At 38.5% G+C, this 14,135-nt stretch overlaps 1 protein-coding gene and 1 non-coding gene across 2 annotated transcripts; both read left to right on the forward strand.

The window, feature by feature from the left end:
* The first annotated feature begins 9,467 nt into the window (after window positions 1–9,467).
* Window positions 9,468–10,450, forward strand: LOC122677968 (2-iminobutanoate/2-iminopropanoate deaminase). The gene has a single exon (XM_043878310.1). It carries the CDS (start codon window positions 9,538–9,540, stop codon window positions 9,949–9,951), a length of 414 nt encoding a protein of 137 aa, XP_043734245.1. The 5' UTR covers window positions 9,468–9,537; the 3' UTR covers window positions 9,952–10,450.
* Window positions 10,451–12,761: 2,311 nt separating this feature from the next.
* Window positions 12,762–12,867, forward strand: LOC122678485. Its single transcript, XR_006336155.1, has one exon. It is a non-coding gene; the product is annotated as a U6 spliceosomal RNA (small nuclear RNA).
* Window positions 12,868–14,135: the final 1,268 nt, after the last annotated feature.

The following is a 14,135-nucleotide window of genomic DNA, read 5'->3' on the forward strand; positions in this document are numbered from 1 at the left end:
GCACAGTCTCCTCCATTAAGGTATGCATATTTTAAACCAGATATTTGGAGAGGTAGAAGTTAAATGTTTTAGAGACTTAAACATTTTCCCTCTTCTGTATAATTGGATGCAGAAAACTACCTTGAAATGGATGCTCTGGATTGAAGAAGTCACTGAAATTGTTCTTCTTAATTACAGAAATGTATCACTACTGTCAATGGAAATAACAATCTATAATAGGAATGGAAAAGAGTTTTACTTGAGACAGACTGAGGACTTAGCCTGGGAGACACAGATTCAAAAAGCACTTGGATTGTGTTCTACCAGACTACAAAATATGGGAGGCTTATACAGGCAAAACTGTCAAAATTACTTAAGTTATTTTTTAAGAATTAGGATTGAAATTGGCAAGAATTAAGGGTGTTTGTTAAACAAGGATAGGTTGTGGTCTAAGATGACTGCACAGTTAGAAGAGGAGATCTTAAGGTCATGAGGTTGCAGCTGGCAGCTGGCAGTAGATACTCTTTTGGGAACTGGGTGTTATCTCTGAGTCTGATAGAGTTCAGAAAAGTCAAGTTCTCAGTAACACAGGAATGTGTCTGAAACCACATCCACAATGGTCACCCAACTCCATTTTGGATGCCTGAACCGTGGTTACTCCATCTTGATTTTTAAATGCATTGTTTTCTTTGATGGTTAAAGCAGATGTACAAAGCATGTTTAATAGGTCACAAAACAGGCTCTTCTAGTTAGCATAAAGTTGAAGTTAATCATGTATAAGGGCTTCCCTGATAGCTCAATTGGTAAAGAATCCGCCTGCAATGCAGGAGACCTCGGTTTGATTGCTGGGTCAGGAAGATCCCCTGGGGAAGAGACAGGCTACCCATTCCAGTATTCTTAGGCTTCCCTGTGGCTCAGCTGGTAAAGAATCTGCCTGTGACGTGGGAGACTGGGTTCGATCCCTGGGTTGGGAAGATCCTCTGGAGAAGGGAAAGGCTACTCACTCCAGTATTCTGGCCTGGAGGATTCCATGGACTGTATAGTCCATGGGGTCACAAAGAGTTGGACATGACTGAGCGACTTACACTTTCACTTTTTCACTTTCGATCATATATAAACCAGAATGGTTTTCCCATCCCTCAATATGTGAAAACTTCTTCCTCAAAAATAGACATCTGTTACTCCTTTTTTTTCCTACATTTTTTTTCTTGTGTAGCAGGTGCTCCCTTTCCACTTAGAGGACAGAGCTCTGGAAGATGATGACTTTCAGAGTCATCCTCCACTTCTGTTTCCTGAGTCTTTTATATACCAACTCTGACCAAATCCTCTCCATTCTCCTTCCCTCACCATTTCTCAATTTGTTCATTGTACTGTGTGCGCATTGCCGCTGCCTCAGTCCAGCCTTTGTCATCTCTCACTGGAACATGGGGATGGAATTCCACCAGGTCTCCCTCCATCATCATCCCCTCTCTAACCTATCCATCCTGCTGCCAGAGAGTGGCATATGTTTTAAAATGGAAATCTCATTATATTACCTCCTTGTTTAAGCTTTTTCATGGTTCCCATGGACCCCAGAAAATACATCTCGTGTCCTTAGTGTGGCACATTAAGACCAGTCCTGTCTTCTCTTCCCCTCGTCTCTTACTTTCCACGCTGAACCCACCCACTCACAGTCTCTGAGGCTGCCATACGGGTACATGCCCTGTTCTCAGACTCAAGCTCTCCTCACCATCTTGCACCACCATGCTCTCCTTGTTATCACCTTGCTTGTCTTGTAAACACTTGCTTATTCCACACTTAGCCCAAATGCTGAATCTTCTTTGAAACTACAGCTGAACCCACCAGGTCACAAGACAAGAAATATATTAACAGTACATACTGACAGTTTCTCTATGGTTCATTTCACTGTGTAAATATTTTCTATTTATATCACTCTTACTTGATTATATTTAGTCTCCCCTCACTAGACTCTGAGCTTCTTAAGGCAGTAGTATTACCTTATTCACTTGCGTGTCCCTTGCTCTTACTGTAGTACATGGAACACGGCAAATGCTCAACATAGGTTTGTTGGTAGAATAGATGGATGAGATGAATGTAGCTTATAAGGGGAAAGTGGTTTTTTGAGCTAATTTTTAAGGCTACATAGTATTTCATGAGGTAGGAATGGCTGGAGGAATTTCAGGTAAAGTGTGGGATCCTTGGAGGCAGTGCAATTCAGGGATATGTGAGTTATGTAGTAAAACTATAAAGAGATAAGAATTGTAGATTCAGGTCAGATGCTGACTGTAAATGACAAGTTTGTGAGTTTGATTTTCAGTTGCGAAGGAAGAGACATTTACAAAATATGTTTGAGCTAAAAATGACATGATTCAAATAGTAGACTTTAAAAAGAGTTATCTGGAGCTCTATATAAATTGGATTAGACAGGTAAGACACAGGAGGCAGGAGATAAGTAATGATGCTTTGCAAGAGCCGAGGCAAGAGGTAATAAAGACCAAGCTTTATATCTTTATATCTGTCACAGGACTTGCTGAGTTCCTTGCTTATGGTAAGTGGCTATAAAATGTTTTGATCAATCAAAAGGATGAAAAATGAATCAAAGGAATGTCACAGAGTTCATGTTTAGATGTGGGGCAGGGCAATAATGGCCTGTTGTTCTCATTCATTTTGCTGAAGAGGGAGATTGACTTTGTGGGGAGAACCAGAGTTTGCTGGGGGACAGCTAGATAATAAATGCCTAACTCCATGAAAATACAATGGCAGCATCTTCTGTTTCCAACCAGTTAGCAACACTACAAAGATGCCCTAGGTCAAGCTGGGAGAATGCACTGACTTTATTTTATGACTAGTCCACTAAGAACCAATTAGAGCAGTGTGTATTGAGCTCTTTATGTGGTAGGCACAGTCTTAAACGCATTTAATGGATTATCTCATTTAATCCTCACTATAATACTATGAGGAATTTACAGTTACTTTCCTCATTTAACAAATGAAGAAACCAAGGCACGTATAGTTCAGTATTTTACCTAAGGTGGCAGAGTTAAGATTTGAATTAGGTTGTCTAACTTCAGTCTCATTCTTAACCTTAAAAGAGTCATGGTTAAAACATTAGTGAAGACATCACAGCTTGTTACCAACCATTTGAATCATTAACCATGTCCTTTTCACCCTTACTCTGCTGCTCAGCCGGTCACCATATGATTTCTTGTGCGTCTTGCTCTTTTACACCATTTTATTTTGATAAATTATGAATCCCTTGCTGTTTCCTTCTGGTTATTTCTTGTCTAAGTTCTCCAAAAAGACTCTCCAGACAAGCTGCTTGCTCATCATTCTGATACTTTACTTGTTCTTTCCTTGGGGCTTACAGGAAGTGGGGTGGGAAAGGCAATTAAGGAACTTGGCTTTACTGCCAGAGAGGGCTGGGTCTAGATCATATTTGCCATTTACTAACTGTGTGACAATAAGTGAAATATTCAACCTCTAAACATCAATCTCATAATTGGCAAAGTGGAAATAATATTTGCCTTGCAGTTTTCTTTGAATTTAAATGAAGTGATGTATGTTTAGTGACTAGCACATAGTGGGAGCTCCCCTTATAACTCATACACTCACTTCTTTGGTTAAAAGATATCTGTGGACCTACTATGGGAGAGTAACACTAGTTACTAGTTACTTTATGCTAGTTCTAGCATAAAGTAGGGATGCTACTGGACACAGGAGTGCTTTCACAGAGTGGGGTGTCTTCTCCCTAGATGCTGCTTGGATAAACTTAAAAATAATTTTCTTTCTTGAATCTACTTTCTCTCTGATTCCATGAGGTGGAAAAAAATCTAGGTAGTTTTCTTATTTATAGTATAAATCTCACTTTAATTTTAATTTTACCTTTTACTGAAGTATAGTTCAGTTATAATGTTTTGTTAGTTTCAAATGTACAGCACAGTGATTCAGTTATATATATGTGTGTGTATGTGTGTGTGTATGTATGTATGTATATATATGTAACTTTTGAACAAAGTTTTATTTTTTAAAGACCAAATTGTTGTTATTGTTGTTCAGCTGCTAAGTTGTGTCTGACTCTTTGCGACCCCATGGACTGCAGCATGCCAAGCTTCCCTGTCCTTCATTATCTCCTAGAATTGGCTCAAGCTCATGTCCATTGAATCGGTGATGCTATCCAACCATCTCATCCTTTGTTGTCTCCTTTTCCTCCTGACTTCAATCTTTCCCATCATCAGGGTCTTTTCCAATGAGTCAGCTCTTTGCATCAGTTAGCCAAAGTATTGTAGCTTCAGCATCAGTCCTTTCAGTGAATATTCAGGATTGATTTCCTTTAGGATTGACTGGTTTGATCTCCTTGCAGTCCAAGGGACTATCAAGAGTCTTCTCCAACACCACAGTTCGAAAGCATTAATTCTTTGGTGCTCAGCCTTCTTTATGGTCCAACTTGTACTGGTGTTTACCTCCGTATTTGAAAATGCTACGTATACAGCACTGTCTTGTAGTTTATCAATATTGTGTTACATATGGACCCCCTATGGTAAATGGAATTGAAATTTCTTTCACACACCTCCTCTGCTTTTTTCCTTCCATCCTTTTGTAATAGTGATCTCACAATTTTCAGTTAAATCAGTATTTGGATTTTTTTTTTTTTTATCATGAACAATACAAGTATAATATACTGCAGAGCCAGGTAGTATACTGGATAATATTTTCTTTTTGTATAACTGTTTGTTTTCCTAGAGTTAATGAATACTTTTTAAAAAGATCAACTTTTAATTTTAAAATAATTTTAGATTTCCAGAAAAGTCACAAAGATAGTAAAGAGTATTTCTATATACCTCTCATAATGTAATGTCATCTTACATTATCATGGTACATTATCAGAACAGAGAAACTGATGTCGGTACATTGCTATGAAGTGAACTTCATACTTTATTAGGATTTCATTCATTTTTTCACTAGTTTCTTTTTCTTGGTTCCAGAATTCCATTCAGGGTGCCGTATTGTATTTAGTGCCACATCTCCTTAGTCTCATTTGGTCTGTTACAGTTTCTTAGTTTTTCCTTGTTTTTCACAATCTTGAGAGTTTTGAGTTGTACTGGTCGAGTATTTTGTAAAATGCCTCTCAACATGGGTTTGTTTGATTTTTTTTTTAATGATTAGATTGGGGTTATAGTGCTTTGGGAAGAACAGATACAGTGATGAATGCTCTTTTCATCATCATATCAGTGGATTCGTGCTATCAACATGAGTCATCACTGGTGGTGCTAACATTAACCACCTGGCCAAGGTAGTGTTTACCGGTATCTTCCAGGGTAAAGCTGTTGTCCCCCTCCCCAACATTCTATTTTTTGGAAGCAAATCACAAAGCCTGGTTTACACTCATGGAAGGATATAACTAGCTTCACCTCCTGGAAGGGAGGACTCTATCTATATAAATTGTTTGGATTTCTTCTCTTCTCTTTCATTGATTTACTCAGTCACTTGTTTATATCAGTATGAGTTCATGGACTGCTATATTATACTTTGGGTTATCATTCTATATTAGGTTATTTATTTTGTTGTTCAGATAGTTCCAGCTTTGGCTATTGGGATGTCTTCTAGGTTGACTCCTGCATCCCTTTGACGTGCTTCCATGCTTATGCTTTTTGAGCACTTCCTCACTTTTTGGCACTATAAGATGCTCCCGTCTCATCTTGTATTTACTCACTTTGCCCTAGAATCAGCCATTTCTCCAAGGGTTTTGGTTCCTTTTATTGGGGAATGGTATTTAGAAATTATAGGGCTTCCCTAGTGACTCAGCAGTAAAGAATCTGCCTGCAATTCAGGAGATGCGGGAGACACTGGTTTGATCCCTGGATTGGGAAGATTCCCCTGGAAAAGGGCATGGCAACTACACCAGTATTCTTTTTTTTTTTTAATTTTTTTTTTTCCAGTGGGTTTTGTCATACATTGATATGAATCAGCCATGGATTTACATGTATTCCCAATCCCGATCCCCCCTCCCACCTCCCTCTCCACCCGATTCCTCTGGGTCTTCCCAGTGCACCAGGCCGGAGCACTTGTCTCATGCATCCCACCTGGGCTGGTGATCTATTATCCCAGGAATACACCAGTATTCTTGATGGAAAATTCCATTGACAGAGGAGTCTGGCAGGCTACAGTCCATGGGGTCACAAAGAGTCAGACACGACTGAGCAACCAACACTTTCACTTCTCACCCAAAGAGCATAGGCCTTGTCGCCAGGTTTGAATAGGTTTGCATTCATATTGACGGCAGCAGCGCAGCATTTAGAAATCACGATCTAAAGTTAGGTGGTTTTAGTTTTCATTTGCTTGGTTTTCTGTGTGTCTGTCTCTAATTTTCCCCAAATGTTTCAATAGATCTGCCAACTGCCTTTTAATTTTATTTACAAAAGCTCAGACAATCATAATGTCAATTTCACTTCCCCTTTCACTTCCCCCAAGTCTCCTGGAGTCATCTACCCTTTTGATCCCATTTACCTTAAACACTGGGCCTGCTTCACTGCTCTGTTCTTGGAATTTCTTCTTCTGTCAAAATAGGACTTTTCTTTGTTGTTAAATTATAACGGAATTCTTATCTCCTGAATTCCAAATCTCATTCCATTTTTTTTTTTTTAAACTGGAGCATGCATTCTTTTGCTGGATTGAATCCTTGGTAGGTGTATCTAAAAAGCTGTGAAAGAAATAAAAATTTTGACCCATAGTTCTGAACATGTGCCTCTTCTTACACTAGATGGATAGACCAGTTATGCACCTCAACATCCATCATTCCATTATTCTGTTTTCCTGTCTCCAGTAGTTGTATTAGGTTATCTAACATCATTCTGATTTGCAGTTGTATGCCATTTGGGGTTTTTTTCTCTTGCAATGCTTCTGAATTTTTCTGATTATATACTTTCTTCATTCATAGAATTTTTTTTTTTCCCACCCATAGTAAAGCACAGGATAGAATGTTCTCATCTGGAAACTCACATGTTTCAGTTCTGAGAAGTTATAATTTTTGCTTGATAATTTTATTTCCCTCCTTTGCTATCTTCTGTTTCTTTGGAGCAACTATTAGTTGAATGTTTTTTTCTGACTTGGCTATTTTTCTTTTATCTTCTATTGTCATTTTTTTTTCCATTTATTTTTATTAGTTGGAGGCTAATTACTTTACAATATTGTAGTGGTTTTTGCCATACATTGACATGAATCAGCCATGGATTTACATGTGTTCCCCATCCTTAACCCCCCTCCCACCTCCCTCCCCATCCCATCCCTCTGGGTCATCCCAGTGCACCAGCCCTGAGCACTTGCTCATGCATCCAAGCTGGACTGGCGTTGTTTATTTTAACTTATTATTTCCCCTATTTTTGAGATATTTTCTTGACTGTATATTTTAGGCCTTATTTTTTAATTATTATATTAACTTTCTTAAAAGTTTTTCAAGAATTTTTTCTCTCTTTCTCTTTTTTCACATTCATCCCTTTTCATGGCATCCTGTTTTTGTTTTACAAATGCATTATCTTGTGTTTTCTATCTGAGGATATTGATAGTAATGTATCATTTTCCTATCACCCTGGATAATTAGATTGTTTCTACACAGAATTCCAGGTTAAATCACTTTTTCTTTCCAAAATTTTAAGACATTATTCCATCCTTTTATAGCTTCAGTGGTTGTGGTTGAGAAAGTCTGACATCATTCTGGTTTCCAGTTCCTTGCTCAAGTCTGGATTCTCCCTCTCCACTAGATGTGTTTCTCTATCTCTTGTATTCTGAAATTTCATGATTTATGCCCCTTTCATTCATAGTACAAGGCACACATTGGTGTTTATGTGAATATTTATTTTTTCAATGGATAGCAATAATTCCTAACAGTTATTTAGTGCGTGTTATGAACTAGACCTTATGCTAAGCACATCCTTTCATTGATACCCCAAACAATCCTATGAGATAGTGTTGTTACCATCTTAAAGAGGCATAAATTGAGGTACAAAAAGCAAAATGTCAAAAGTAAAGTAGGAAGGTAAGAACATTTTATTTATTGTTTGTTTGTTTGTTTTTTGGCTGCACTGTGCAGCTTGAAGAATCTCAGTTCCCCCACCAGGGATTGAACCCATGCTATGGGAATGAAAGTGCTAAACCCTAATAACTAGACCACCAGGGAACTCCCAAGACAAGAGCTCTGAGATTATAATGCTGTAGTGCATATAACCACTGCCAGATTTACAGTAGAGTCTCCTGGTCTTGGAAGCCATCATCTCTTCAACATGATTTTTCAGATCTTTATTGTGATATGTGGATTTTATGGTTTAATTCCCTGATACTAATCTTAATGTCAATATCTTGGCAAGGGGTGGATGTGGGGGAGGAACCACCTAATAGGAAAATTTTAAATTGGATGCAGACATTAATTTTAAAAATGTACCTTTCGGGCAAAAAATTAAAATAATAAATTTGATTATTTAAAAACATTGTGCTCAAGCACCTAAATCTCCATGGTCTTGAAAAGTCTGCTGGTATCAAAGCAAGTAGCTGTGGTGATGAGAAGTGTATGGACAGAGTTTCATACACTTTATCTTGCTTTTAAAGTAAACTTTCTATTGTAACTACCATAACGTGTCTGCTTAGAAAAGCTGTGCCAACAACACCGCAACCAGCGGGAGAGTGATTCAGGTATTTATTGAGACATTTTTTTCAGGGGTGCTGATATATGTAAGTAAATGAATCTTTGGAGACACAGTCTTCTCAGATGCTAAGGATCCTCCAGAGAGGAGAGCCAGGAAGACTGGAAAGCAAACCAGTTGAGTCAAGTGTGACGTCTTTTTACTAAATTGTCATCCAACTGGGGTGACTGGCCTTCCCAAGTTAAGCTTTTTGAACACAAGTCAAAATTGCTGGGCAGTTAATGGTACTTCTTTAAAATAACCTTCTGAATTATCCAAAATAAGCATTTATACGCAGGCACTTAATTCTGAGTAATTAATGTCTGTCTGTATAACCCAGCGGCTTAATGAGCTGGGGTGTAGCAGGGACACATTGAGTCACTGGAGAACCCAGAGAGCTGGCTGTGAAAAGAGCCCCTCAGCTTGCCAGAGTTTTTGGTAAGAGCTGGAACATTTTTTATAGGCGCATCATTATTGAGTTCCAGCCTAAAGACGTATTGGCTCTAGGCAAGATTTCATGTACCCTATTATATTGCAGTTACAAATGCATCTCTGGATTAATTGTGACAGTCCACTCCTACATCCTCTATGGGCAAACATTTTGAAAGCATAATTTTCTGTAGTAAATGAGCCTTGAGCTGGGAGATAGATTTGGCCTAAAAACTGAAATCATCAAGTAGATGATCTTTGATGCCTCCCTTTGTGAGCCTTTTCTCTCCCTTTTAAATCATCCTCTGGCATACTCCCCAGCCCCCAAGGTTTTCATCTTGATCCTGGTCCCTGTCAAGAGGAATGCTTTAATAGTTTACCAATAGAGTCAGATTAGGCGCAAGCGAGAGCTGTGTTCTGCGTAGTTTTTTCCGAGGGGAGCAAGGGAAAAGGGTTAGCCATGTCGTCTTTGGTCAGAAGGGTGATCAGCACCGCGAAGGCCCCCGCGGCCATTGGTCCCTACAGTCAGGCTGTGTTAGTCGACAGGACCATTTACATTTCAGGACAGCTAGGCATGGACCCTGCAAGTGGACAGCTTGTGCCAGGAGGGGTGGCAGAAGAGGCTAAACAAGCTCTTAAAAACATCGGTGAGATTCTGAAAGCAGCAGGCTGTGACTTCACAAATGTGGTAAAAGCAACTGTTTTGCTGGCTGACATAAATGACTTCAGTACTGTCAACGATGTCTACAAACAATATTTTCAGAGTAGTTTTCCTGCGAGAGCTGCTTACCAGGTTGCTGCTTTGCCCAAAGGAGGCCGTGTTGAGATCGAAGCAATAGCTGTGCAAGGACCTCTCACGACAGCATCCCTCTAAGTGGGCCAAGTGTTATTTAGTTTGGAAATGTAATAGTATTTTTAAACTTAATGGCTTAATCTTTGTTGGAAAGGGTAAGGTTGAAGTATCTGGAGATATTATGGAAATACCATATAATAAGGAGAACTGAACATGAATTGAAGATTAATGATGAATCTAGTTACTAATGTTATAAACTACACTTCTATAACACTTGTATTGCTGGATGTGGGAAAACAGACATGCCTTACTTAGTTAACTCAGAAGAATAAAAGTAGAAGGAAATAACATGTAGGAAAGATGAGCTACTATTCCTGAGAAATAAGAAAGAGCACACCTAATTCAACTAAACCCTATTAATTTAATGATGTGAAGTATTTTATTATGTCAGATATGTGATTTTTACTGGAATAAAATTAAAGCATTTAAATTTGAATGGCAGAGATAAAGGAGAAGAAACTGGACCAAATTTTATATAGATAATATTTTTCTAGTGGAAATAAAATAGCATGCAGATTTAAAAAAAAAAAAATAGTTTACCAATAATAATCACTGAATTAGTATTATACCATGATATTCTACCCAAGAGGATTTGCATTTAAGAATAAGCTTTGTAGAAAAGGAATCCAAAGGAATGATGTATGATAGGATCTCAGGCACTATATTCATTCATGGGACATTAATTGCTCCTCTTCTATGTGACACAGGCTGGGGAAACAAAGATTAATAAGATATGGTCCTAACCTCTGAGACTTTCACTGTTCAGCAGGGGAGAGAGAAATATAAAACAACTAATTGTATAATAGAATATGATTTTCTCTTTTAATTATAGAATTAAGATGCAAGGTTGATTTATTATATCTGAAACAGAAGCTAAAATGAGCAAAGGAAATTATGAGAGGCTTCATGGAGAAAGGGACATTTGAGTTAAATGATGTGTGGTGATAAATACTAATGGGGGGACTTTAAGCACCCAATACATCTAAAGGGTGAAGCTGATTGGCTTCTAGGAGGGGAAAGAATTTTGGGCCTCAGGACTCCCTTGGACCCTGTTGAATCGTATTGGATAGATGAACCGTTACTCTGCCTGTCATGAAGCAGCACCAAGAGCAGCAAAACCTGAAACTCACAGCAGAGCCAGAAATTACAAAGAGCAGGAGGTGTTTTACTTAGCTCTCCCTAAGGGAAATAGCAACGTCCATAACATTAAAAAAAAATGTTGGGAAGGCTACTCTACGCCCTCATAAGTCCAGATTTATTAAGTGCACAAAAGTGGTGCTGCCAAAAGGAAATAACTGGAGAATTTTCTGGAGCCAAGGCGGGCAGAAAATGCAGTGATGAGAAGTTGGAAAGCAGCATTATCATTTTCCAGACTGGATTTCACTTTGTTCCACTTCAACCAGTGACCCACCATGGTCCAACACAAAATTTAAAACAAGACCATAGCAAGCCTCTGTTCCAAATGAGAAGATGGAAAATAACAAATACAATAGAGGTAAGGAAATCCTTCTGCAAGCCTCCTTGGCAGGAAAAGGTGAGAGGGCAGGGCAGGGAAAAGGTGAAGGAGGAGAGAAAGGAAAAGAATGGAACCAGTGGCTATTAATATTTTATACCAAGGCTTTGTGTGATGGTCATATATGTTGTTGAAACGCAGTGGTCAATAACTCCTTACATCAAAATTGACTGTTTACTTGGATAATGATTTTTGTGATCTGAAGGCCTCCTCTTATGTTTGTAATGAACAAACATAGCAGTAATGAAGTGGTAATGGGTGCTGAAAGGAGGGTGCACCAGTGTGAATTTAAGCTTCTTTGTTTATAACATTTAGGCTGTGCCTATAGGAAAGCACACATGGAATGTAAAATAGCTTATTTATTGTTTTTGGCTATCACAAATGCTAAGAAGGATGCACAGATGACCTAATTTTTTTTTTTTTGGACTGAAGATGGTTGAAGAAGTTAAAGAAGTTTCTGAGGAAAAAAAAATTATTGCTCACAAACACGGCTTATGTATCTATTTATGTTTGCCAAGGCTGAACATAAATTATTTTCTATCAGTAGCTGTTCTGTTCAATGCATTCCTTACGTTTGGTTCTCCAGGATGGCTTTATTCACTAAACAAATGTCTTTTTCAGTACTCAGTATGCTTGAGAATTATTTGTATCACTTAAGATGATACAAATATGAAGTAGAGTTGAATTTTATTTTCAAGGAGGTTAATGTCTCATAGGGGAAATATGTATAGGTCAAGGCAGAAAGTGACAGAAGTCTTGAAAAGAGCATAGTTACTGTGCTGCCAGCATTTGGGCAAGGAAATATTGTACCATTTGTGATGCTTAATAAAGATTTTGTGGATAAAAAAGGCCTAGATTTGGCCTTGAGGAATGCTAAATGTGTATAGGTGGAGCTGAGTAGGAAGGTTATTGCAGTGGAGCATACAATGGCGTGAGTAAACATAATGACACAGGAAAGCTGAAGGTGAGACAGACAATGAGTAGATAGTGACATCAGGAAAGCAGTCATCCAGAGGAATAGTGGGAATAAAGTAAGATGAAGAAAGGTATTAGTGGATTACAGAGAGCCTTGAACAGTAGGTCAAAACATTTTAACTTAAGTCAAAGAATCTGCCTGCCAATACAGGAGACTTAGGAGATGCAGATTCGATCCCTGGCTCAGAAGATCCCCGAGAGGAGGAAATGACAACCCATTTCAGTATTCTTGCCTGGAAAATGCCATAGACAGAGAAGCCTGGTGTGCTACAGTCCACAGGGTTGCAAGGAGTCGACGTGACTGAGTGACTAAGCGTGCAAGCACACACCAAGTAGGAGGTAGGTGGTCACTTGGGCAGCACTTTTACTGAAATTGGAACAATACAGAGAAGATTAGCATGGCTCTGCACAAGGATGACATGGAAATTCATGAAGCATTCCATCTTTTTAAGAGCCCAATTAAAAAAAAAAACACAAAAAAGGAATCGGGAAAACTGAACGTGAAAAGGCATATTTAAAAGCTGAAGGTAAAAAGGTATATTTAAGTATCTGTATAACATGGACTACCCTGGTGGCTCAGACAGTAAAGAATCCGCTTGTAACGCGGGAGACCTGGATTTGATCCCTGGGTCGGGAAGATCCCCTGGAGGAAGGCATGGCAACCCATCCCAGTATTCTTGTCTGGAGAATCCCCATGGACAGAGGAGCCCAGTGGGCTACAGTCCATGCGGTCACAAAGAGTCAGACATGACTGAGCAATTAAGCACATAATGTGAACTTAGTGTTAGAAGAGGTTTTTATTTTTTAAAAAAGTAGAAGGTAGGAAGAAGTCAATGGATTTTTTAAAAAATTATTAATTTTTATTTTGTTGTGATAAGAATATATAACATCTACTCTCAATACTATCTACTCTGTACTCTCAATACTATCTACTCTCAATGCTATCTACTCTCAATAAGGGCTTCCCCAGGTGGCTCAGCATAAAGAATCCACTTGCAATGCAGGAGATGCAAGTTCAATCCCTGGGTTGAGAAGATGCCCTAGAGAAGGAAATAGCAATCCACTCTAGTATTTTAGAATGGGAAATCCCATGGAGAGAGGAGCTTGGGGGTTTACAGTCTATGGGGTAGCAAAAGGATTGGACACAACTAAACAACAACAACTCTCAATAAATGTTTAAGTGTACTATGCAATACTGTTAATTATAGGCTTGACATTATACAGTAGGTCTCCGTAACTTATTCATCTTGCATATCTAAAGCTTTATACTCATTAATTAACAGCTTCCCATTTCTCCCTCTCCTTAGCCCTTATCATTCTACTCTCAGCTTCTGTTTGATTACTTGTATTTATTTATTTAGATTTAAAAATTATTTTCTTTTCTTTTTTGGCTATGCTGTGTGGCATCTGGGATCTTAGTTCCCTGACTAGGGATCAAACCTGCACCCTCTGCATTGGAAGCACAGAGTCTTAATCACTGGACTATCTAGAAAGTTTCCTGTTTGATGACTTTCAGATAATCTATATGGAATCATGCAGTATTTATCCTTTTGTGATTGACCATTATCCATTTTGATGCATATTGCAGTATGTCTTTCTTTTTAAAGGCTGAATAATATTCATCATATGTATATGTCATTTTCTTTATCTTTTCATCCATCAATACACATTTGGGTTGTCTCCACATCTTGAGCGTTGTGAATAGTGCTGTAATGAA

Source organism: Cervus elaphus, chromosome 20, assembly GCF_910594005.1.
Source record: "Cervus elaphus chromosome 20, mCerEla1.1, whole genome shotgun sequence".
Lineage (NCBI taxonomy): Eukaryota > Metazoa > Chordata > Mammalia > Artiodactyla > Cervidae > Cervus > Cervus elaphus.